General features: G+C 42.5%; 1 protein-coding gene and 1 long non-coding RNA gene across 7 annotated transcripts in view; both read right to left on the reverse strand.

Moving 5' to 3' along the window:
- The window catches only part of EXOC6 (exocyst complex component 6), a 212,935-nt gene that overhangs the window by 137,133 nt on the left and 50,609 nt on the right, over positions 1–25,193 (reverse strand). For all 6 annotated transcript variants that reach the window (XM_025179786.2, XM_006113178.4, XM_006113179.4 and 3 more), the window contains 2 exons: positions 7,585–7,789; positions 2,686–2,841 (listed from right to left, as the gene is read on the reverse strand). In XM_025179786.2, coding sequence (XP_025035571.1) covers positions 2,686–2,841; positions 7,585–7,789 — 361 coding nt within the window. The remainder of the gene's footprint in view (positions 1–2,685; positions 2,842–7,584; positions 7,790–25,193) is intronic.
- LOC142830417 (uncharacterized) lies at positions 12,972–25,190 on the reverse strand. The gene is made up of 2 exons (XR_012905634.1): positions 21,394–25,190; positions 12,972–19,340 (listed from the first exon to the last, which is right to left on the reverse strand). It is a non-coding gene; the product is annotated as an uncharacterized LOC142830417 (long non-coding RNA).

The following is a 25,193-nucleotide window of genomic DNA, read 5'->3' on the forward strand; positions in this document are numbered from 1 at the left end:
TCATAATACAGCAGGATATAACAGAGATACCTTTGGACTGTCTTTGTGCAGAAATCGCTTCAACTTCCACAAATTCCTAAAGGGATGTAAACAGTCTAGGGGACTTCTACAATATCTTGTTCTAGCTTGATAAAATGCTAACACTCTGCACATCTGATGTGGGACTCCTCCTGCCTACACTGATATCGTAAGACTTTGGTGAAAAAACAGGTGGTTTGGTTTAATGAAATTCTGAGATCACCTTAATTGTAAATTTGGGGCTTAACCTCAGTGAAATTAGTCTTTATGAAAGACAGTGTAAGGGGGGAGTCAGCCATTGGGGCTTTCTGTTCCCCTAACCTTCTAGCAGATGTTATGACTAGGAATCCCAGTTTTCCATGATGCCCCTCCCAATTCTCTGATAAAAAGCAATAAAAAAATCCATGTTTTTCTGCAATTAAAATCAAACACTGAGCTTTAATTTCCATAACCACACTATATAGTTATCAGTTGAACACAATGCTTTACTGATATAGTTACAATTTTTAAGCACATTTGAAGCCTACCAGTGCCATCAATCACTATAATAATGTAAAATTAACAGAAATACAATTTGTTGTTCTTACATATACCAAATGTCTGTATTCAATATTTTCAGAAAAAAATTAAATGCACAAAAAATAACACTCTCACTGTTAGACCCAGGCAGCAGAGATTCCACTGACAGCAGAAATCTTAAAATTAAAATTTGTAGAATCTATTTGGCTAGCAGCATGTTGCATTCAGGTTTATGTGGCCCTCCTGTGTAATAAGTCTGGGCACCACTGGAATAAGTAATATTGGTACTTTCAGTAAAATGTTATTAATTGTTAATATAAACTTTTATTTTTTTCATGAAATATAAAAATTAAAGATTCCTGGTATATATTCAAATTCCATGTTTTTCCACGGAAAATGGATTTCTATGATCCCTGCTTATCATGATGAAGAATGTAATCTTTTCAGAAAAGTGAGTAAGAGGCCATTGCTTCAAATAGACCTTTGTTAATGTTGCCAGGACTAAACTTAGGTCCCAGGCTGGTACAGATTACGTTAAGTGGAGGGGTTCTGATCTGTTCATTTAGGAAGGGAAACATCACTGTATGGAAGAAAACGGAATAGTTGTCTAGTGATGGGGGCAGAGTTTGGTTACAGCTGCCAGATGGAACTATGGGAAAGCCCATGGGTCTTAAAGGATAGCTCATATTCTAGAAGGCTGGAAATGTCCACCTTCTCTTAGGTTAATTGTTGCTGCTGATAGACTGTGATTCTTCTTCACTATTGTTGAGGATGATTTGAAAAGTCTCTGAATATGTTATTTCCAGGCATACACTGGCAGAGAAAATTGATGCAAGATACGCAACTCCAGCTATGAGAATTGAATAGCTGGAGTTGACATACCTAGCATCGATTTTCTGGGGTGGCCCCACAGTGGGAAGTCAACAGGAGAAATTTTGGGGCAGAACCTTGCCCTCATTCAGAGTTAGTGTGTCTGGGAAGGAATTAATTGTTCTGTGTGGTTGTGCTGATACCTAGAAAATGCTATAGAACCAGAATTGTGAGCACCATTTGGGTACAATCAGGATAATTAATGTCCTGTAGCATTTTGTGCATAATGGGGCGGATCCTGCAACACTTGCTGTTAAATACACAGTATCATCAACTTGCTGTCCAATCATACTTGCACATGCCTTGCTGAAATGTATAGTAGACAATGTTCACAAATTCTGTGGAGTGCTCAGAGTTCAAAAAGGTTTATACATATCTTGGACTCTGAGAGGCCTGGGGCTCTTATACATTTCAAAATCAGGGATCAGGGGACCAGTGGGGACTGCTTGAGTCCCCCGCTGGCCGTGCTCCCAACAGCGTTTCCACCTTTGAATGTAGCAAGAGCTGGCAGGGCTCTTGCTACATTTCAAAGGTGGAGGTGCCCTTATCGACTAATCAAATAGTCGGTGCAAATTACATTGACTATTCAATTAGTTGATTAATCTAAATTTAACATTCTTACCTTCCAGTCTCAGAAGCATGATGCGCATGCACACTCACAATGGAACACAGTTAGGGACCAGCACTCAAAGAAAATTTGTTCTTTTAACACAAGTTAATATCCACTGAGAACTCAGAAGCATCATGTCTACAGATGCATCAGAATATTTTCACGTCAAACAATTCTACCATATTCCATCATAAAAAACAACAAATAATCTGAAGGGGTTTGTGCCCACGAAAGCTCATGATTCCATAAACAATTTTTGTTAGTCTCTAAGGTGCTGCAAGACTATTTGTTGTTTTTTAAATTTTTCCAGTTACAGACTAACACGGCTGCCCCTTTGAAAATATTTTATCATATTTATGGTACAATAAGTGATTAGTTACGATTAATCTCCTACAAAATTCCAAGTTATATTTATGTTAATGTTAATAAAATTGTTACTAAAAGCAGCATGAATATAATTAACATCTTGATGTGTTTCTTTTCAAGACCTTGCTCCAGCAAATGTCTTAACAGAGCCCAATGGATTTCAGTTAGGAGGGTGAGAACCCCATCTATGCTGAGCTTATTGAGGGACCAAAGGCCTACATTTGCACAACAGAAATATTCAATTAATGCTATAGACTTCACTTTAAATAAATGATATCAATATCAACTTAATACTAAGTTACCTCTTCTTCATGTTCATCCTCTTCCTCAAGTGTTGGCTTGGATGTAATTTCATACTTGGGTTCTGGAACTCTGCCATTAATTATATACATATTCTTCCCATAGTTTACATTATTCTGTTTTGGAAGAGCTGTATGAAAGGTTTTCTGTTGCTGTGCCTGTTTTAGCAAAAAATATAGCAAAACATATATTTAATATCAATAGAGAGGGACTGAAAATTTCATTAATGATCCCAGAACTGAATATATTCTCTGGCCATAAAGGCAGACTATGATGTTGTATGCAGTTGGCATATATTTATTTTAGTGGGCACATATCAGTATAACTCTAAAGCATACATGTCATGCAAATACAGAAGATTATGCCATTAATCAACTTGCAACAAGAATGAGTTCAAAGGCTGACCTTTTCATTTTTTAAATTCTCAACATGTAATTTTAAAGAAATAATCATAATATTATAATGAGATTATCTTTCTAACCAGATACTTCATATAAAATATGAATATTTAAATATAATAAAAACTGTTACCTAGTTAATGTCTCCAGGTTGGCCATAGATAGTTTAACTGAGAAGAGTCATCTATAGAAATCTAGAACTTATTTTATATAGCTATTCTTTCTACTGTTACAAGTAATATGAAAATGTGACTCAGTACAATCTTGTAAACATATTTCATCTATGATACCATAGCTACATTTACACAGAAATGTCTTTTGAAAGTCAACACAGAATGCCCTGTATACTAAAACAGAACTAAGCAGCTTAAATTATAGAAGGGAAAACTAGTTTGAAAAAATAACCAGTGCAAACTGAACTTGGGAAGATCATAAAGGTTTGGTTAACAACTAAAATTATCTGCCACTTGAGCAAAGTAGTAGCAGTGGTTTGGTGTGTGATGTGGTGGTTGAAATAGGTAAGTTTTTAACCTACCTATTTCAACCACCACATCACACACCAAACCATTGCTACCACTTTGATTAAGAGTTCACTCCCAGACTCTTATAGTCTCTCTCCTAAACGAGATGCCAGAAATCTGCTCTCTCTTTCTTCCATTGGTGGTACCTGAGGGCAGTCATCTTCCCTATCGCCCCCAAAACTACCTTTAGGTCTTAATAATTATCAGACCAGATAATGGATCTGCCTGCTCTGGTGCAAAAAGATACCATAATCCCGTTCCTTGTGTTTCATTAAACTTACTGGCTGTGTCTACACTGCACCCCTTTTCCAGAAAAGGGATGCAGATTAGACACTTCGGAATTGCAAATCCGCAGGGGATTTAAATATCCCCCGCGGCATTTGCATTTACATGGCTGCCACTTTTTTCCGGCTTGGGGATAAGCCGGAGAAAAGCGCCAGTCTAGACGCCATTCTCCAGAAAATAAGCCCTTTTCCGGAGGATTTCTTATTCCTACTTTCAAACCTTTCAAGTAGGAATAAGAAATCCTCCGGAAAAGGGCTTATTTTCCGGAGAATGGCGTCTAGACTGGCGCTTTTCTCCGGCTTATCCCCAAGTCAGAAAAAAGCGGCAGCCATGTAAATGCAAATGCCGCGGGGGATATTTAAATCCCCCGTGGATTTGCAATTCCGACTCGTCACATTAGCATCCCTTTTCCAGAAAGGGATACCAATGTAGACGTAGCCACTGTGTTAAAATGTCAAAGAAACTAGGAATGTCAAAGTGCAACAATTCTCATTCCATTTCCATAAAAAACAGTAATATTAAAAAGGAGGAAAGGATCTTATCTACTCTAAGAAATAGTAATATTGCACCTCACTCAGGGCTACAAACCTCACAAGTTCCTTTTACATTTCAAAGTGATTAGGAAATGAACCAGCAGTATCACAGTGGAGGACTTGGAAGTTCTGCTACATCTTGATAAGAGAAGCAAAGAGCGGAATTTTGAGGGAAATAAAAGGAAGGAAAACTGATGGGTCAGGATAATATAAGCTTGGGCCTCCCTCTGAAAAGGAAGATAGTAACCAGTGGCTTCAGCAAACAGCGAGGTCTCCACTGCTGGAGGTGAATAGTAGGTCCCGGTCTCCTGCTTAAGAGGCAAGATGCTCATAGGAGATAGTAAAAGGTACCTTGGATTTCATCTCCCTTTTCACGCAAAAAGACAATGTAGGCAGAATGTGTAGTAAACAAACTGAATCATGGTATATGAAGAATGAATTTTAGGTTCTGGGAGCTATAGCCTCAAACATTCATATAAGCTTTCAGTAAGAATATGAAATTTTGAATGTTTGTTTAAACTGGGCCTTCAAACCTATTGTTCTTTGTTCACTGCTATTTTAAATACAAAAAGAAATCTGGCTTTCAATAGAGAATCAGTAAGCAAGAAAATAAATCTTGTCCATATTTTGCCTAAAAACAGGGCAATTTTTCACAAAAGTTTTTTGTTACAAAATTTCCCATTGGAATGACAACTAGGAACTTCTCATATGTACCGCAAATGAGATTTATTCTTTCTTTCAGTACACAGACAGACTGATTTATAGGGCTTTAAAATCTATTATGTACAGTATGAAACTCAGCACACATTATGAATTTTTATATGTATATGTAAATTTGTGAGCCTAGTCTTTAACTTGATCTGTTAACTTGTGTGAAAAACTAAAATGATTTTATCTTGAATTTGTTAACTTAAGAAAACATTTATTCCCTAAGTAAAGACAAATCCCTAGTGTAGCCACAGTTTAATACTACATACGTGCATCTACTGGTTATGTTTGACTAGCAAAAATACTTATACAGATGTTAAACAGAGTCTACAGTAAAGGTGTATTTTAAATGTGTTAAAACTGTACTAAAAAAAGGCAGTTGTGGTTTTAATGTATGTTGACCCAGTCTAGCATAAAAAACAAATTCTGATAATCTTAACAGATATTTGGGGAATGTTCATACTAGCTTTACAAACATGTTAACTGGTAATCAATTGACATGAGGTCAAAAAGTCTGTTCTGCTCTACACTGCATTTTAAACCCAGGCCCACTCATCAAGTTTGAGCCCAAAGTCCCCTATTGTCCACCTATAAATCTGTCTGACTCTGGTTGGCAATCACTCAGGACCTGGCTCCTTGGTCCCATCCAGGAGAGTAGGTTTGAGCCCGAGTTCAACTGAGAGTTGAGGCCAAGCATTGCTGTTCAGCTGTATGACCATAGCTCAAGCCACAGACCTATATCAGAAGATCTGCGTAGTGCAGTATGGATATAGTAGCACAGTGATAAGACCCAGGTCCAGTAAGTATAAATCCAGTTTTAGGATGCAGCACAGACACTGAAGTGTGGGTTTGGAAACACAATCCACAAGCTCAGAGCCCACCAACCCAGGTTAATCATGCTGTGTAGAGATACTGCTCTCATCACCATAACATCTGAGTACCTTCGGGCATATCTACACTAGGAAATTATTTTGAAATAACTAATTTTGATTTAATAACTCCTAATTTTACAAAATTGAAATAGCGCGTCCCCACTATGGGGAAGTCTCCAAATTATTCCGAGGCAGGCTCCATTAATATTGATGCGCTATCTCAACTTAGAGCCCTAGGAAGCACTGGAGAGTAATTAGTCTGAATTACTCTGAGGAGTAATTATTTCTAAATAGTGGCACCAGAGTGTCCACATTAACACTATTTTGAAATAACTATTTCAAAATAATAATTATTCCCCGAGAAAAACAGGAGTACAGATTTCAAAATAAGCAACCCCTATTTTGAAATATTGGGCTTGGTAGTGTGGAGGCTCTGCTTATAAATTCGACCAAATATTTTGAGGTTATTTCAAAATAAACCCATAGTGCAGACTGGGGAGTCTTGTAGTACACCGAACAACATGACTAACATCTGTCAACTGTGATTAGTTCTTTCTCATCCTTCTGTCAAGGGAAAAACACATGTGCAGTAAAAATGTTTGTTTTAGTAAGGTTTTTTAATTATTCCTGTGGGGATGGTTTTTTTAATGGACAAGCTGATTTGTGCTAGAGAAGGCAAAGAAATGTGCTTTGCACTTGGAGCAGAAATTTTGTGAAGGTCCACAGTTTCAGAGCAGCCTGCAAGAAATCTTTCTTCTGCATACATGACCTTTCCCTAGTGGAAGAAAGCATTGTTGAGCCAAAGTTTGAACAGTTGTTGATCACAGACTTCATCCCTGAGCTTTAAGCAATTTTTTAAATCTTTTGGGCCCAGGCCACTGAGAAACTTGGAGATAAGAACTGAGATCTTACACTTGATTCAGTGTTCTATGGAAAGCCACTACATGGAACAGAGGATGAGCTTGAGTGATCAAGGTCATCTGTGCTACTGAGGAGAGGTCTTGTAGCATTCTGTACTAGGAGTTGCCTATGGGCTATGGCTTCATGACTACATGAATGTATGTCAAGAAATGTAGACATATTATAGGTGTTAAAAGATGTTTCAAGTCAAGCTAACTTAATCAAGTTAGCTATTTCAATTGAAAAAATGTATCTCATTCTTCTTAGGATAGGCAAGGTTTAAGTGGTTCACAGGAGTAGGACCTCAGTCACTTTTAAACAAGTTTATTACTTAAACAGCAATAGACTCCTACTTTGTTAAAATATTATAGGGTGAAAGAGACTCACTAGCTATAAAATTCACACTTTATGTTGCAATTATAAATTCTGAGATTAGAATTTTGTGTTTATAAAGGAATACATTTGCTCATCATTGTACATACCATATCCTGAATTTTGAGCTTCTTTAAATAAATGTGCTTAAATTTTTTTTGTAAAGAGAAAAACTGAAAAAAATGGAAAGAGGAGCACAAGGGGAAAAAGCATATTTTTATGTATCTATAAAAAATGAAGGTTAATACATTGATGTTATGTCTAACAATTCAATAATTTTTCACAATAAAACAAATATTTCATGTAACTCACCTGTTTCATAGCTGTTTCACCTATTTTGTCAGAATGTTTTCGAATACTCTCTAAGAAATCCTTGAGATCTGACATGGAAATTTCTTTAATTTCTTTACGCAGTTTTGGAAGGTTTTCTATCATTATCTGGCAAAAACGATATTGGCTAACTCTAGGAAAGTACATATTTTCTAACTGTTCCATTGTTTTTAATGCAGAATAATATCTGTAAAGAATTTAAAAAACAGATTATGAAGACATCATTTTAATTTTTAAGGAAGCGTTCTTTGTTATTTTTGCTTCTATAATCCATCAGAATCACATATATTATTCATATACAGTATATGATTAAAGTATTTTATACAGTACTTACAAAAGAGTTACATTAAAAAGGTCAGTCTTAGAAAAATGTTAGGTTAGTTATAAAATCAAGGTGAGTGAGTTAATATATTTTATTGGCCCAACTTATGCTGGTGAAAGAGATGAGCTGGTGAAAGAGATGAGCTAACAAGACAAGCTTTTCTAAGTTTTTAGTTACAAAAAGTTAGCCAATGTGGCCCTGTCAATTTGAAATAGTCATTTTTCAAAAGAGTTAAAAGTACTCTTAAATACAAAATTAGGCTCCACCTATTCAAACTGTTCTGCTCAAACTGACCTTTTATGTTACCTACAAATGCCTGAAGACCTTAATATTATAAGGAAATTTAGTTAGCTGTTTATTTAGCTTAATTTATTGTCTCAGCACTACTAACCATATTTTTATTAATTTCTTCAATTTTTTAAAATACAATGGTGAGCACGCATCCAGTGCTTGGGGTACCATCTCCATACATTTTTTTAAAAATCACAAAAGAAAGGATTGCCCCAAACGTATCCTTCTTCTTAAAGAAATAAATATATTTATACACCACCTTTTTCCTCTATGAATAATCTCTTTAACGGTGCACCTTTTTGTTGCAAGCAATGAATTTGCTTAAGCTTTGACAGTACTACAGGTTGAACCTCTCTTAACTGGGACTCTCTGGTCCGGCAACATCCCTGATCCAGAAGATGTTCCAGGACCAGAGAGTCCCATGGAGGGCTGGTGGCTGGGAGCCCTGCAGCAGGGCTGGAGCCCAGTAGCAGGGCTACCCTGTGGCAGCAAAACTGGGAGCTCAGCAACAGGACTGCGGCCCGGTGGCAACACTGCAGAGGGAGGGTGCAGGGCTGCCAGCAAAACTGCCCAGTGAGACTGGGAGGCAGTGGGGTTGCCTGGCGGTGGGGCCAGGAACCTGGAAGTGGGGCCACCCGGCAGTACAACCAGGAATCCTGCATCTCCACTACCCACCAGTGGCTCAGCTGCACGGCAGGACTGGGAGGCATGGGGCCACGGAGCCAGGAGTGGGGCTGCCAAGTGGCACAGCAAAGAGCCCAGCAATCCTGCTGCTACCCTGCAGAGCTGCCAGGTGAGGCTGGGAAGCAGTGAGCCTGCACAACAAGGCTGAAATCCAAGTAGGGCTGCTGCCTGGTGGCACAACTGGACTCCAGCAGGGGGACTACCCTGCGAGGCTGGGAGCCCGGCAGCAGAACTGTGCTTGCAGTAGCGGGGCTGACACAGTGCAGGGCTGGGCCGGGAGCTCTGCACTGAGGGGCCGGCAGCAGGGAGAAGTTGGCTGGGAGGCTGGTAGCAAGACCATGGCTCGGGGGTGGGAGGACTCGTGACAGGAGGTGGCCCAGAAATGACCATCCCTGGTCCAGCAATATCCCTCATCTGGGACCAGTCAATCTCGAGGGTGCCAGACCAGGGAGGTCCAACCTATACACTTTAAAATAAACTATTGATGTTAGCGGAGGCTTGGAAAACATTCATGGCATGAAGAAAAGAAAAAACACTTCACAATTTATCTTAGCTATTAAGAGGAAAGATTTGTTGAAGATGTTTTACAGGAAGCAAGTAAGATGTTTTACAGTACATTAATAGTTAAATATGTCGTGAAACCTCATGTAAGGATAATTGAATTTAAAGAGAAACACTGAAATGTAATACATTTAAAAATGGATTTAATACTAATTTCAGTTGCTGCTAAGTCCCCACATGAACAATAATAAAAAATGATTGACTATAGGAAATACAGTGAAACTTTCTATGCTCAAAGTGACAGTGCACAAAATAAACTGGTTAATATATTTTTCTCTACTCTTTTGATTAAAGTTATATATGGCCTCTCTCCCTGCAGACAATTCTATCCTTATGTATGTGAATAATCCACCACACTAACATAAAAAAATACTCACATGAATAAAGTGTGCATGTTCGCAAGATCTGAGTTTAGATATGATATGATTTGTAACAAAAAAAGAAAATAATGTGAATTTTAAGCTATCTGTATTCCTTTAACATGTCAAATTTTAAGAGACAAAATTAGGATTTTTATTTCTCTTTCTTCATGTAAGTGGACCTTAAAGGATTTGGGGGAGAGCCAGTTAGCCTTAATGACCTTATAATGGTATTTAAGCCACTTAAAAATAAATTTTAAAAAATATTTATTTTGGGCTGTATCCTAACTTTCATAATTCAAGAGTAGGTGGTACAGAAACCTTCTACTCAAGACCTTATTAACTAGGAAAAGGGGTCAAGTTTAGGTCACGCTTAGTTAATATGTTTTCCAAATGTAATCTTTTCCTTTCTAAAAATGCAAGATAGTACCTTTGGTTCAATTTTACATTTTTCTGGCTCATCCTTCTCCTTATAAAACCCACACAACCAATAAGGGAATTGATTGACTGACTACATGGGGGAAATATATATACTAATGTACACAATATATTCAATATACACAAAGTTCTTTCAAATTTACAAAATAAAACTAGAAAAAAATCACTTTCAATTATAGTAATCTTCAGTGTATGTCAAAATAATAGTAGGTAAAACACTGTCAAGCAGAAATATGATTCAACTTGATGAGATCACTTTAACTTTTGTAAATACATGAGCAAAAACTATCTGAATATTTCCGCTGTAAATTCTCATTCTACAAACAAAAATGTTCTCAACTAAAGACAGTAGAACTCAGTATAGCCAAAGGATGGGAAAAATTCTTCTCTCTCCAAAAACACAACTGCTTTCAGCAGACTGCAAACAAAGTGATTTCAATTGTAAATTTGGAGCCTTTGCTTTATTGAGCCTTCTCTTTATTTTATATAAAACAAGTGGAATGTTTTCAATAAAAAGAGTTTGGGGAGTTGTGTGTGAATGTGTGTTTTTTTGCTTTTTTAAAAATAGCAATGTCCACAAGGGCCAAATGGTGAGGCTTTTAAGGAGGACTAAGTCAATAACAGAATCAAAATCATATAAAAGGTTTTTATTTAAATAATACAAATCAGCTTATCAGAGCACAGTTAGTTCATCTGGAAGGTTTTCACTGCCGTCTCTGAGATCATAATTAACATAATCCATTTTCAACCCATTCTAGAGTTGCTTACTAATTATATATATAAAGTCCTGAGTATGTGTGCACTCACTCTCTCGCTGCATATATACTCTCACACAGAGGACCTTGCCTTTTAAACATCTGTTCTGATAAAGGACTGAAGACTTAATCTGAAGGTCACCAGCAGGTCAGGATTTAAGCTACAGATGTTTGCATGGCATTTCAGGTTGTGAGTTATTTTAATTTTTTATCTAGAAAATAGTATTTATGCATAATGGGCCAAAGGAACTTTGTCATGAACAGTTGATAACAATGTTAATAGCTCTCAGCAAATGTAATGAAATATATTAATAACTTTCAGTTTGTACAAGTGACTCAGAGTGTTAGCCTGTAACTTTAAAAACAACGAGTAGTCCTATGGCACCTTAGAGACTAACAAAAATATATATAGTATTATCTGAAGAAGTGCGTTTTGCCCGTAAAAGCTTGTGATAATATATATATATATATATATATATATATATATATACACACACACACACACACACACACACACACACACACACACACACACACACACACAGAGGCAGTCCCCGGGTTACGTCAGTCCGACTTAAGTCGGACCCCTACTTACGAACCGGGGCGGGGGGGCCCCGCTAGTGTGGGGTGCCTCCCTCACTGTCGCCGCCTCTGGCGGTGCGGGGGGCGCTTCCCCCCAGCAGACCAGGGAGACGCGGAGCTAGCGCCCCCTCCCCCCCCCCCAGCAGACCAGGGAGATGCGGAGCAGCTTTTCTCGCCACGGAGGACGCAGGCGGCGGGACCGCCGAGACACGCCGTGGTCCCGCCGCCCGCGTCCTCCGCGGCAAGAAAAGCCGCTCCGCGTCTCCCTGGTCTGCTGGGAGGGGCGCAGCTAGTGCGCCCCTCCCCCCAGCAGACCAGGCTTTTCTCGTCGACGCCTGGGGTAGAGCAGCTGGGGGGCTGCCAGGTTGGTCCCATAGCGCCGAGGTGCGGCGCTACTGGACCAACCCAGCAGCACCCCAGCTGCTCTGCCCCAGGCGTGTCCGATTCAGCCGCTGCTGGTCAGTTTCAACAGCGGCTGAATCTGGACGCCAGTTCCGACTTACATACAAATTCAACTTAAGAACAAACCTACAGTCCCTATCATGTACGTAACCCGGGGACTGCCTGTATATATATATGTTAGTCTCTAAGGTGCCAAAGGACTACTTGTTGAATATAAATGAGTTAAGCAACTATTTTGAACATCTTAAAAATTCCTCTTATAAGATATAGAATTCCTTTTTACTGCCTTCTCTGAGCAAGACTTGCAAGAGTAAGTTTACTAATTCCCAAGTTTTGAAACTATGGGGATATACAAATGTAAAATATCACAGAAGACAGCAGAGAGTTTATAAATCTTCCCAAGGACAGAAATCTATCAGTTGTATTGAGTTGATTCCCACTAGGAATTCCAAAATACATAAACTTCTAATAATGTAAGGAAGCAGATATGATGGGAAAACAAACAATAAAAGTTACGTACATCTGAGTTTCCCATCTTGTTCTGATACTGAATTGACCCCTAACAGAGAAGGAATGTTCACTTGGGCTGGAAAACACGGACGCTTCATCGCACACATTTTAAAAAAAGTTTGAAAAGGTGTATGTCTCCTTGCTGACCACATTACTCCGCTACATAAACCCACTACCTGATTATAAAAATGTCACTGAGGAATTCCAAGCAAAAAATTCATCTAGAAAGTTGCTATTTTAAGATCTCTACATCACATGGTTATCACTAGCTTGAAATCACCTTATATTAATCTACAAAACAACTAGTTTGCTGCTGGTGCTATATAAATAACAAAAACTAATTGAAAAAACAGCCTTACATAAAATGATTTTCACATTCAATGTGTTCATATAAGCTGAATTTTAAAATGATCCGTGCTAAAAGAGAAAGAAAGCCATATCACCCAGGTACACTACAAACATTTGTTTAAAAAAAAAAAAAAGTCAGTCACCATAAAGGGAATCCCTGAAGCCCAGTACAGGTTGCAATTCCCAAATCTGGGAATCTCTGATCCGGCAATATCCATGGTCCAACATGGCCATGGATGTTCCTGGGTGAGAGAATCTTGGAACAGGAGGGCTAGCAGCTGAGAGCCTGGTGCAGCCCTGCGAGTCTGGTAGCAGTGGAGCCACAGCAGCCCTGGAAGCGGCAGTGCTAGGGCAGCCCAGGCGGCGGTGGAGCGCGATTGGGGCTGCCTGCAGCCGTGGCAGCTGGGCCAGGACAACAGCAGTCTAGGAGGCGAAGCTTGGCCAGGGTTGCATCAGCCCAGGGGGTGGCGGGGCCACATTATCCTGGGAGGCGGTGGCAGGACAGGCTGGACGGTGGTGGTAATGTAATTGGGGCTGCCTGCTGCCGCGGTAGCAGGGCTGAGGCTGCAGCCATAGCAGTCTGGGAGGGGAAGCTGGCCGGGACTGCAGCACGCTGGTAGAATCAGCGCTGCTGGGGGTTCATGCCACCCAGCAGGGGGGTTGGAGCTGCTGTAACCCAATTGGGCAGCACAGCCAGCAATGGGGCTGGGCCAGCAGGCAGCCCAACTGGGCCAAAGGAGCCAGCAGGTGGGGAGGGAGGCAGTGCGCTGAGGGGCTGGTGTCAGGGGACCTCCTATCGTCCGGCAAATTCCCTCACCCAGTACCAGTCAGGTCCCAAGGGTGCCAGACCAAGGAGGTCCAACCAGTATTACTAAACCTTTCTGATATGAGGCAATGCTTCTTACTGTCTTCCTAAACTGTGTTAGAGAGAGTTCAGGGACTAGCGTCTATCCATGGATCAGGCACTGAGGGACACTACAGCCAACAATACTGCTTAAAAACTTTTAGATTTAAAGCACTTCCTTTAAAAATAGGATTCAAGAAATCCATGAGGATAGATGCAATAGGGATTGAAATTTCTGTAAATTTCCCAAGACAGCAACTGTTTCCAACTATTTTCTTCACAGAGACTGAACTTCTGAGTCACCTCAAATTAAAAAAAAATCTGCAAAGCACCACCTGGTTAAACATACTTGCCTACTTTTGTCCTGCTCAAAACTTTCCTCTTTAACCAGATCCTTAAATCCCTTCCTTTCTAAAGGAACAGGTATCTCAAACTCATTTGTATTCTTTGTTGACCAACTTTCCATTGTCATATTCTTTTTACGTATATTATAACTTCTCGGGGGGGGGAGGGGAAGGATAATCTGTTTTTATTTCCTGATCACTCCCACTATCATCTTTTTTTAAGAGGCGCACCTACTTTTTTAACCTTTTGCCACTGTGAATAATTTATTTTAAGAAACTATCAGTCTATCAATTTTAAAAACTTTACTAGGTATCTTTGTTTTACAACACTAAGCCATCACCTTTTCCTTGGATGTGAAATTATTGAAATCTGTTATTACTTTGTTTGTCCTATAGTTTGTCTTTCTAAAACAACACTGACTATGTAGTATAATGATTAATACCATACTATGAGGATCCTGTGACTTTCAAACACATAATTTGTTGTGAAATTCACTCGTTGCCATAGAATTGTGTCCCAGCTTCTCAGCTTTCATTTTAAAAATAATGGTTCTAAGTTCTTGTAGAGATGACATGGAAAACACAAACCAAGCACAAACCAAAGTAAGGATGCTTGCCTGAGTCTGCAAAGTGTCTAAAACTAAAACTTCGAGATGTGTGAACTGCCCCATTCATCCTAAAGAGGAACTCAATGCTCTCCAGAATTTGGGTATTTTCTCACTAGTCCATGCAACTCAGCATTTAAGGACATCACCATTTTGCTGCAACCAGAAATCTCAGCAGCTTTTCCCCCCTCTCCTTGCACTGCCAGGACCTGCCTATATCCGACTCCTGCTCTCCAGCTTTTCCTACCATTACTTGAATTACACTGCATGCTTGCTGCATTGCTCCATGGAGCTAGGCAGAAGTGGATAAGAAGGCAGAGTTTCAGTCCAGCTCGCAAACAAAAGAACCACATGCACAGGCTGATGAGCTGAGTGATCTAGAAAACAACATGGCTCAACTACAGACATTAACCACAGTAGTCAACTATCAGCTTTCCCCTTCTCTGGGAAAGGAAATTCTGAGCTGGACTACCTGGAGAATGTCATGGGAACAGTGGCATGGAGCTGGACCACCTAGAGAGCACAATGAAAAACCCACCTTCAAAAACAGTCACAGCTGAAAATAATCAACAATGGATTTACGGTCACTTCATATATTTCAACTGTTTATGTTTGTTTGCATGGGAACAGGATAAATGGGGATTAAAATAAATTTACATTGCCACAAATTTTAGGAGTTGCTATTATGGAATTTGTTCCCATTGTGCTGTAGTTATATACAGCACCTTTCAACTGAGGAACTCAAACTCTTGGTAAAATGTATTAATCTCAACTCTGTGTGAGAGAAGGAACCACTGTCTCCATGGCAAATTATGGGTAACTGAGGTGCAGAAGGGCTAAGTGACTTTCCCACAGTTACACAAAAAGTCAATGTCAAAGCCAGAAAAAGAACCCAGAAATCCCAGCACTAAACTTTACCCACAAGATCATAGTCCTGTCCATATTTCCTACAGTGACTTACATGAAGTCTAACAACAGTCTTAGCAACCAATTTATTTATTTACAGGAAATTCTATTGCAGTCACTGCAGTAGTAAGTGCTTTTCACAGTACACTAACAATGTCAGTGCTTTTGTATCTCTTTCTCTAACAAATCCTGCTGGAGTATAAAGTCTATAACTTTATACAAAGACTCATATAGGTAGCCACAGGTTAAGATATAATATGGTTAAATGAAAAGCATGATATGATTAAGTCACTTTAAATTAGTCTTTAAAAGAAAAAAATCTGGAAGGTTCATTACAAAGCTATAAACCCATAGTGGGTAATTAAACAGTGGGAGCACCAATACCCCTTTCCTTAAGCCCCATTCTCCCAAGATTTAACCCCTCCATAAAACTCTCCAACCGGTCTAGTCTGCTTAGAGCAGACTCCTCATTTATTTTTTCTCACAACAATAATTCTTGTCAACTTGCATTATACATGGCTCAGGAGATAGTTAAATGGGATACAGAGCCTTTCACCCCTAGGTCACCAGTTCAAGTCCAGCCCAGGTTGGTAGTGACAAAAAATTGTTACCAACAGATGGCTGTTTGGAATCCACTGCAAACTGGCAATGTAAAGTAACATCCAGACCCATACTTAGCACTGTCTTAAAGGTGATGTCTCGAGAAGGAAGTCCTAATAGGATTTTGTCCTAAAAACAAACAATGCCATACCTTTTTCCTGCTTGTTTCTTTGACATTAACAATTCTGATCATGTCTTTGATTTTATGGAAACTGGAGTACTAGTGAAATTACAGTATTTAAAAAAGACAGAAAGATTAGAAATTGAGAAGGAAAAGTATTTTTATTCACTCCTTAGTTTTGTTAACATTCATTTAACATTACTATCCAAACTCTTGTGAGAAAAAATGTCTTTGTTAAAGAGTAAACATTCATCTTTTCAATTAAGGTATGAAAATTCATACTATACAGCAGTGTTTCCCAAACTATGGGCTGCGGCCCGGTACTGGGCCGCGGGAAAAAAATACCAGGCCTCAGCGTGCTTGGTGGTTGCCAGCAGGGCTGGCCTTAGGCCAATTTGACCGATTCGGTCGAATCGGGCCTCGCACCTCTGAACCCGGAAGTGCCGGCAAGTTACAGAGTCGGGGGCCCTGCTCCATCAATATGTGGAGCTGGGTCTCTCCCCCAGCTCTGCCTGAAGTGGGCCCTGGCCCATCCCTGCCGTGCGCGGCTCCTCCTCGCCTGCTGCTGCTGCCCATGCGCTGCATTGCACGTGCACGGGGAGGACGCCCGGGCGGGATGTGATGTCACAGCCCGGGATTTTAAAACTCCTCGGAGGCACATTGCAGGGCTGCCTCCGGATTCGGCCTCCGGGGCCTGAACACAGCCTCTGGCCCCGCAACGTGGAAGGCAGGGAACAGGCTTGTGCGGCGGCGGGGGAAGGGAGGGGAGGAGAGCAGAGGAGAGGAGGCAGCGGCGATGGCTGCGGGGGGGAAGGGAAGGGGCTTGGGCTTGGGCGGGAGGAGGGAAAGACACCAAGGGACAGAGTACAGCAGAGACAAATGCCAGGGGCCCAAGTGCAGACAACGAGGGAAAGGATAGGAGGGGAGGTGTCAGTGGGAGGGAAGACAGAGTGATGCTGGGAGAGGAAAGGACAGGGGAAGGGCATTGAGGGCTGGAGGGGAGGCGATGGGAGAAAGCTTGAAAGAAGGGGTGGGCATGAGAGAGGTGGGGATGGAGCAAGGCATGTGTGAGGGCACAGACCGGCAGGAGAGGAATGGGGCAGAGAGTGGTGAGGGGGTGGGTATCAGGGAAAAAGAGGGCAAAGGGGGCAGGGGCAGTAAGGGAAGGGGGAGGCACCAGGAGGGTGCAGGGCTAAGGGAAGGTGCAGGTACCAGGAGGAGGAGAGAACCAGCCACCAGAAGCAGCACTGGATGGGGGAATCGGGGAGGACTGGTGAGATTGGGGGGCCAGTGGAAGCAGGGCTGCCAGGAGGCGCGAGGTTGGGGGCAGGGAGCTGGCCGGGGAAGATGGGGGGGAGAGAAGCGGCTGCCGGAAGGAGGGCTGGATGCGGGCAGCAGGGCTGGCCAAGGGAGATTGGGAGGAGAAGCGGGGGAGAACTGGCTGCCCGGGAAGGGGTTGGGGGAACTGGGGCTGGCCAGATGCGCAGCGGGGGGAAGCAGGGGAGAGGAATGAATCGGCCTGCGGGGAGTGGGATTGACCCGGCCATATGTAGCTCTCGGGGTGCTACTCCCCTCCTCCCCCCGCATACCACAAAGCACAAGTTAGTCCGGCCCAGAATTCTATTGTCTCCCCTCCCCTCCCACACACACATCCCTCGAGTAGTTGCGAATTGTCTGGCTAGTAGACACACTCATGCAGCCTGAGCACATTTACCAGCCAGGCAGTTCGAAACTACAAACTGATACATCTAGTAATAATAAAACTTATCTAATGAGAAAATACCAGACATGTTATATGTCTGGTATTTTCTCAGTTTGTTTTTTATGTGTTTATATTTTTGGGCTGCAAAAAGCAGTACTGAAAAAAAAGGGTTCCAACTAAAGTAAAAAGTTTGGGAACCCTGGTCTAACCAGCTTTCTGTCTGTCTTACAGTCCATTTATCCAATCCATTTTCCTTAACTTGCTGGCAAGAATATTGCAGGTGACCATATCAAAAGCTTTGCTAAAGTTGGCACTGGGGGTTTTGGGAGGACCAGAAACAACTTATCTGAATATTCATCATTTGATTAATGAACATACAAATGAACGTTACTGGTCCTCCAAAAGTTCGTGAATGGATTTACTGGTCCCCATGTCAAAAAGTTTGGGAACCCCTGCTATACAGCTCTGACAGTCTCAAGAAGTTCTTCCTGAAAAAAAAAAGGAAGACCAGACCTGATATATGTACTGTTTACAAAAATAAGAGAGGGGAAAAAAGCTTCCGACCTCCTTTATGCATCATAAAGACAAAAATGGAGGAGAAATCTCATTTTAAAAAAATCCATAGCCTGTTGCCTTTAAGTCAGTGAAATATCTTTCTGTGTTACCAAACATGGCTGTAAATGAAAAAGTAGCAAATTGAATTTCACGTTGGTGTCCAACCCACTAGCCACATGTGGCCATTTGGCCAGGAGAGTGTGGCTAGTTCAGAACTGGTTGGAAACCATGGCCATGTACCTTCACACTCCACTGTGGAAAAAAAACCCTGTGCCTCATGGCTTCCAGAATTTCTATTAGCATGTCATTTTTGAGTGCTCACCTGTTCAGCTCTTTGGTCATTTTTAACATTCCAAATATTCTAATGTATGAAAATAAGCATTTGCTTGAACCATGTACAATCTTTTGGCAGCAATATATACTGAATTATTAGTAAATATATTGGATTTGTGTTACACACCATGAGTTTGTGACATAAGATGCCTATGGAGACAATTCCTGTTAGTCAGATACTATTGCAAAACTTAAAGAACACACTATCATGGCTGCTTGGCAGATATAGGATAAAGTCATTGGTCCCTCATTACAATAGGACCAGAACTACTAGAGAGAAGGAAGAGGAACCACAACAGCAGCATTTCACTGGCCCTATGGAAGCCCCTCCAGCAGTACCATTGGGCTGTGTCTAGACTGGCAAGTTTTTCCGCAAAATCATCTGATTTTGCGGAAAAACTTGCCAGCTGTCTACACTGGCCGCTTGAATTTCCGGAAGAGCACTGACGATCTCATGTAAGATCGTCAGTGATTTTCTGGAAAAACTATGCTGTTCCCGTTTGGGCAAAAGTCTTTTTCCGAAAGACTTCTGCCCAAAAGGGCCAGTGTAGACAGCATGGTACTGTTTTCCGCAAAAAAGCCCCGATCGCGAAAATGGCGATTGGGGCTTTTTTGCGGAAAACCGCATCTAGATTGGCCACAGACGCTTTTCCGCAAAAAGTGCTTTTGCGGAAAAGCATCCTGCCAATCTATACATGCTTTTTCCGTTAAAAGCATTTTTGGAAATTCATGCCAGTCTAGACGCAGCCCTGCAGTATTAAGGGGACCGTAACTAGTATAAAGGCACTCTATACCAGGCGTCAGCAACCTTTCAGAAATGGGGTGCCAAGATTTAATTTCTGCACTTCTATTTAAGGATCTGTGTGCCGGGGGAAAACAGGGGAAGGTGGGATAGGGGCAGGCTGGGTACGGTGACCATATTTTCTGAACCAGATGCAGCTAGGGGAGAATGGTTTAATTTAGATTATTAAACAGATTAAGCATTTTAACTTTATCATGTTAGTTTATCAAACTTCCTTTTAAATAAAGTAAAATATTAATTTACATCCATCACAAAAGGTTTCAATGTTTTCTTTATTTATGGCAGGTGTGGGGAACCTTTTTTGGGTTGGGGGCCACTGACCCACAGAAAACTCAGTCAGAGGCCACACAAATGAGAAGCAAAAAAACCCCTCAAAATAACCCAACTCTCACTGATATGGCCCCCAACTGAGAAACCTCACTCCTCTGGTGCTCTAGCCCCACAGGACGAGGGGACGGGACAGGGAGGATGGAGGTTCAAGTCTTCCCATAGACCAGATTTACTTTTCTGGGTTCCAGGGTTAGTGGATTTTATGGATCCTCTTAATCTGTGGGATGGGGACAAAAATAAGGGGTTCAGTGTGCGGGATAGGTCTGCCAGTGAGTGGGGTAGGGATGGGGTGCAGGATGGAGGAGAGGTTGCGAGGTCTGGGTGGGAGGTAGGGTGCAAAAGCAGGCTAGAAGTAGGGTATCCGGCTGGAGGAGGAGCAGGAGCAAGGTAGGGTGCAGTAAGTGGCCAAGAGGGTGAGTAAAGGAGCAATGGTGGATGCAGGAGCAAGTTGGGGGTAGGGTGTCTGGCCAGGGGGGAGGTACAGAGCAATGGAGGGTGCAGGGGCAGGCTGGGGGTAGGGTGTCTGGCCAGGAGAGGTGTGGGGCAGTGTGTCTGGCCAGATGGGAGGAGGCAGGAGCAAGGAAGGGTATCGGAGCAAGCTGGGGGTACAGAGTCTTGGTGGGGGAGGGGAGTGAGTGAGGGGAATTGGAGTGTGGGGGTCTGGGAATGAGAGGGGATACTTATCTGGCTTCGCATCCCCTTGCATGCTGCCATTCCCCCAGCCTGGTAGGAAGAGGGATGGAGCTAAACCTCACTCCTTCACACAGCGGGGATCCCAGCACAGCGGGGGAGGGGTATGTGTGTGAAGAAACCCTGACCTTCCCTGCCAGACCCAGTTCGCTGCTGTTTCCCCAGCAGGGTGGGAAGGGGTGAGAGAGCAGCAGTGCACGGAGCGCACCTACCCAGCCCAAGTGTGCCTTAACCCGCAGCACCCCAGCCGGGCTCTGTGCAGCACCTGCCAGGGCTGAAACGGAAGCTCCAAGTCATGGAGCCCGGGAGCAGCTCCGCTGGGTTTTACCTTGGACCCACCTGGTCCCTCCAACAGTGGTGAAGACGACCGCTGTACCAACAAGCAGCCTGAAGGAGGAGGAGGCAGCGCAGCCGGACTGGGGCTCTCATGCAACAGAGGCAGTGCCGTGGGGGAAGGGAGGGAGCCGGCCAGCACATAGTGGTGGGGCAATCCGTGGCAGAGTGGCTGGAAAATGCGTGCCACCAGAAGCCAGCCTGACTGCCTGCCGGCAAAGCTCCAATGGAGCTGCCTACACACTCTGCTGCGGGGGGTGGGGAGAGGGGGCTGCTGCCCACGCGAGGAGCAATGGCATGGAGCCATTTCTCAGTCACTTCTTCCCCACAAGCCAGTATCCCCATCAAGTAACATTTCGCTACTTGATGGGGACACCGGGACAAGAGTATTTAAAATCGGGACAGTCCCAAATGGTCGGCATATTGATCCAGCATATTGATCCCTGTTCTATACTTTAGTTTTGATGCCTGACAAGTCACAGTAAATGACCACAATTAACCTCAACTTCCACAGGATACCACTCCATAGTCTTTCTTCCCTGTGTGGAAACACAGAGAGTAAGTCATAAGGAAACAAAACTCATGTAGTTAACGAAAATGTTGTACTACAAAGAAGAAAAGTACCTGAGTACAGGCCGTCCTTGCTGTAAGTCCAAGATATGTTCCAAAAAACTTGGACTTATAGCAAAACAAGTTATGAAGAGAATTTTTTTCCTGCAGCTGATCTCCATTTGCGCAAACTGGGGGGGGGGAGAGGGGAGGAGAAGCTTTTTTGCCCAACTTCAGAGTGGTGAATGGGAGGACTTATAATGCATCAGTTCCTACAAGCTTCAACAACGTTAGTGTGGAATGGATGTATACCGGGGAGACATATAGGAAGGACACCCTGTACTAGAAGGAAGACAATTCCTCAGCTTGTATGCTCTAGGGCAGTGGTTCCCACTACACAGAGGACTTCCCAGGGATACATCAATTCATCTACATATTTGTCTAGTTTTATGACAGGCTACATAAAAAGCACTAGCAAAGGCAATATAAACCAAAATTTCATACAGACCATTACTTGTTTATACTGTTCTACATACCATTATACAGTATCACACTGAAATAAGTAAAATAATAATATTCCAATCAATTTACTGTATATGGTAAAAATGAAAAAGTAAGCAATTTTTCAGTAATAGTGTGCTGTGACACTTTTGTCTTTTTATGTCTGATTTTCTAAGCAAGTCATTTTTAAGTGAAGTGAAACTTGGGGTACACAAGACAAATCAGATTCCTGAAAGGAATACCTACAGTAGTCTAGAAAGTTTGAGAAGCTCTGGACCTCCATAGGATGTCAATGCAGCTCTGAGGATACTGATGCTCCTCCTCCTTCTAGTGGGATGGTGATGACATGTTCTAACCCAGTTGTGGGGAGCCTTTTTTGGGCAGGGGCCGCTGGCCTACAGAAAAATCAGTTGGGGGCTACACACAACTGAGAAGCAAAAGAAAACAGAAAAACAAATTCTCACTAATGTGGCCCCCTGCTGAGAAGGAGAAAGACATTTTCCACATTCTCCTCAAACACCAGAGCCTAGTCAATCCCAGACTAGTAGATTTTGTGTGCTCCAGCCCCGTGGGCTCCCCAATGCTGTGGGGGGAGCCCTGAGCCTCGGGGGGTCAGATCAAGGAAAAAGGCATCTGGCCTCCAGGCCTTAGGTTCCCCACCTCTGTTCTAACCCCTACTCTAACGGTCTGATACATCCGCAATGCCATCATTTTTGGCATGCAGTTTCCCATGTAGCATTTCCTCTCCTACAAATTCTTCCACAGGAGTGACACAGCCCTAAATCTTTAGAGGACTGAAGATTATTTTTAACTTTTGAAAAGTGCTGATGACTTCTCAATAATAGTTTTAAAAAAATCAACCCCCAAAACCCAATGAGTGAAACTACAAAAATAATAGATTACCTGAAATCAAAATGCTAGGGATGTAAAATTTCAATTAATTGGCTAATCAAATAGTCGCTGCAATTTGCATTGACTATTTGATTAGTCAATAAGGGTGCCTCCACCTTTGAAGTGTAGCAACAACCCCAGGACTTTTGCTACACTTCAAAGGCAAAAGTGCAGCAGGGACTGCTTGAGTCCCCCGCTGGCCCTGTGTTCCCCGTGGCGTTGCAAAGCAGCAGCAACGCATGGAGCCCAGGGTCAGCGGGGGACTTCCCAGCTGGCCCCAGGCTGAACGTGGCATTTCAAAGTGGCAGCACCACGTGGAGCCCAGGGTCTGTCTCCCTCTTTGCTGCCTCTTTCTGACAGAAGCAGCAAGCGGGGGAAGCAACGAGGCAACTAGCATGTGGACTAGTCATTCATATCCCTACAAAATGCCACTAAAAACTGCCATTGCATCTGATTTATGTAATCACTCCATGATGCCCCTCAGTAATTTAACATCCCTGCCAATTATAAAGACAGACGGTGCCTGTCCTGTGCAACAGTGCAAGGAAGTGAGAGGTTATGACCAGTGTTCCCTCTAAGCTGTGTGGCAGGACAGCTTTACAGGTGATTAATCAGCCCCACCCAGTCAGCTCTGTGCATGTAGCCCTGAGCCTCTGACTGGGCTGAGGTGATTAATCACCTGTGAAGCTGGGCTGCCCCACAGCTTAGAGAGAACACTGGTTATGACCACTTTAACTAGTGTGCTATCTTACCACTTGCAGCATGCAGGAAGCAGCAAGCCCTGCAGAACAGATGAAACCACAGTAGGTCCTAGCTAGCAGAAAGTGCTACCTGTATGCTAGAGAGTTTAAACTGCAATGGGTGTAGGTCCAGGGAGTTTACTTCCTCTTCTCAGAACTGTTGGAACACTGGAGTAGGAGACTGTGACTCAAGGAGTCAGTCTCCTGGCCAGGTGGCTCCACAGGCACTACAACAACATGCTGCCACTTACTCTGAGAGGACTGCAAGCCAGTGATCTAGCCCACTGATTCCCAACCTTTTTTATGCCAGGGACCACAAACCCATTCTCAAATCTTTGGAGGACCAGTAACATTTTATTTGCATATTTACATATTCATTGTATAAATAATGCAAATGCAATGTTGCTTGGCCACCTCGCCCCAACCCAGACCCTTGATCCCCAGTGCCTAACACTCTTTGACCCCCACCCCTACGCCCCATGCCTTTTGACCCTTTAATCTGACTTCTGTAGCCCATCACAACATCCTCTTGCCTAGAGACCTCACCATGCCCTCACCCAACACCCCTTTGCTCCCTCCAAACACTCCCCAGAGTGAGGCTGCCCCCTTAGGGAGCATGGCTGTTACTGCCCCATGGAAAGGTGAAGCAGCGGTTGGCGCGCACGTGCTCCCTCCTCCTTCATGCCCCTTCCTCCTCAGGCGTGAAGGAGAGAAGTGAGAGGAAGGCTCCTCCTGCTCCGCCTCCTCCTGCCGTGACTCAGTCATCATGGCTGCTGGAGCTGAGCTGCTGCGAGCAGCCAGCTTGAGCTTCAGCAGCCGACATGGGCTGGCAGCCAGCAGGTTGCAGACCAGCAGCAGTCCACGGCCTGGCGGTTGGGAACCGCTGATCTAGCCCACAGGTAGAAAGCAGTGAGCACTAATCCAAATGCTGATGTGGAGAGAGCTCGCATTTTCATGCTTATAGTAAAGAGAACGTTTTCACACATTATACTAATTGTTCAAATAAATAAGAGAGTAGCAACACTTCTGACACTAGAGGAGATAAATGGAAAAATCAGTCATCTTTACTTCTTGAATTATACATTTCCATGGAGTGTGATAGATTACCTGGTATTAATGAACCAAAAAGAAACCATTAATTTACCATTCCTACTCCTTAAGGATTTTTTTAAATTCTTAGTTCTTAAATTGTTTTAGAGTATTAATAAATATTTATATTAAGTGTCTATATTCCCCTTGCATTCTTGCTTGTTTAAGTAGAAAAACTGTTTTCTCAAGCTTCTTAACTAAGATCCTAAAATTGCTTTATTTTTCACACAATGTCAGTTAATTTGTAAGAGACTACTCGAAATAAAGGCACTGAATGATAAAAAGACTTGACTATATGATTCATTATGTCTTGATCTTACTAGTCTTTAGTAGTCTATCAATAATTATAAAAGACAAGTTTAACCCATTCATTAAAAAAGTTACACTTCAGTTTACAGAAAGAA

Source organism: Pelodiscus sinensis, chromosome 8, assembly GCF_049634645.1.
Source record: "Pelodiscus sinensis isolate JC-2024 chromosome 8, ASM4963464v1, whole genome shotgun sequence".
In the NCBI taxonomy this organism is placed as follows: domain Eukaryota; kingdom Metazoa; phylum Chordata; order Testudines; family Trionychidae; genus Pelodiscus; species Pelodiscus sinensis.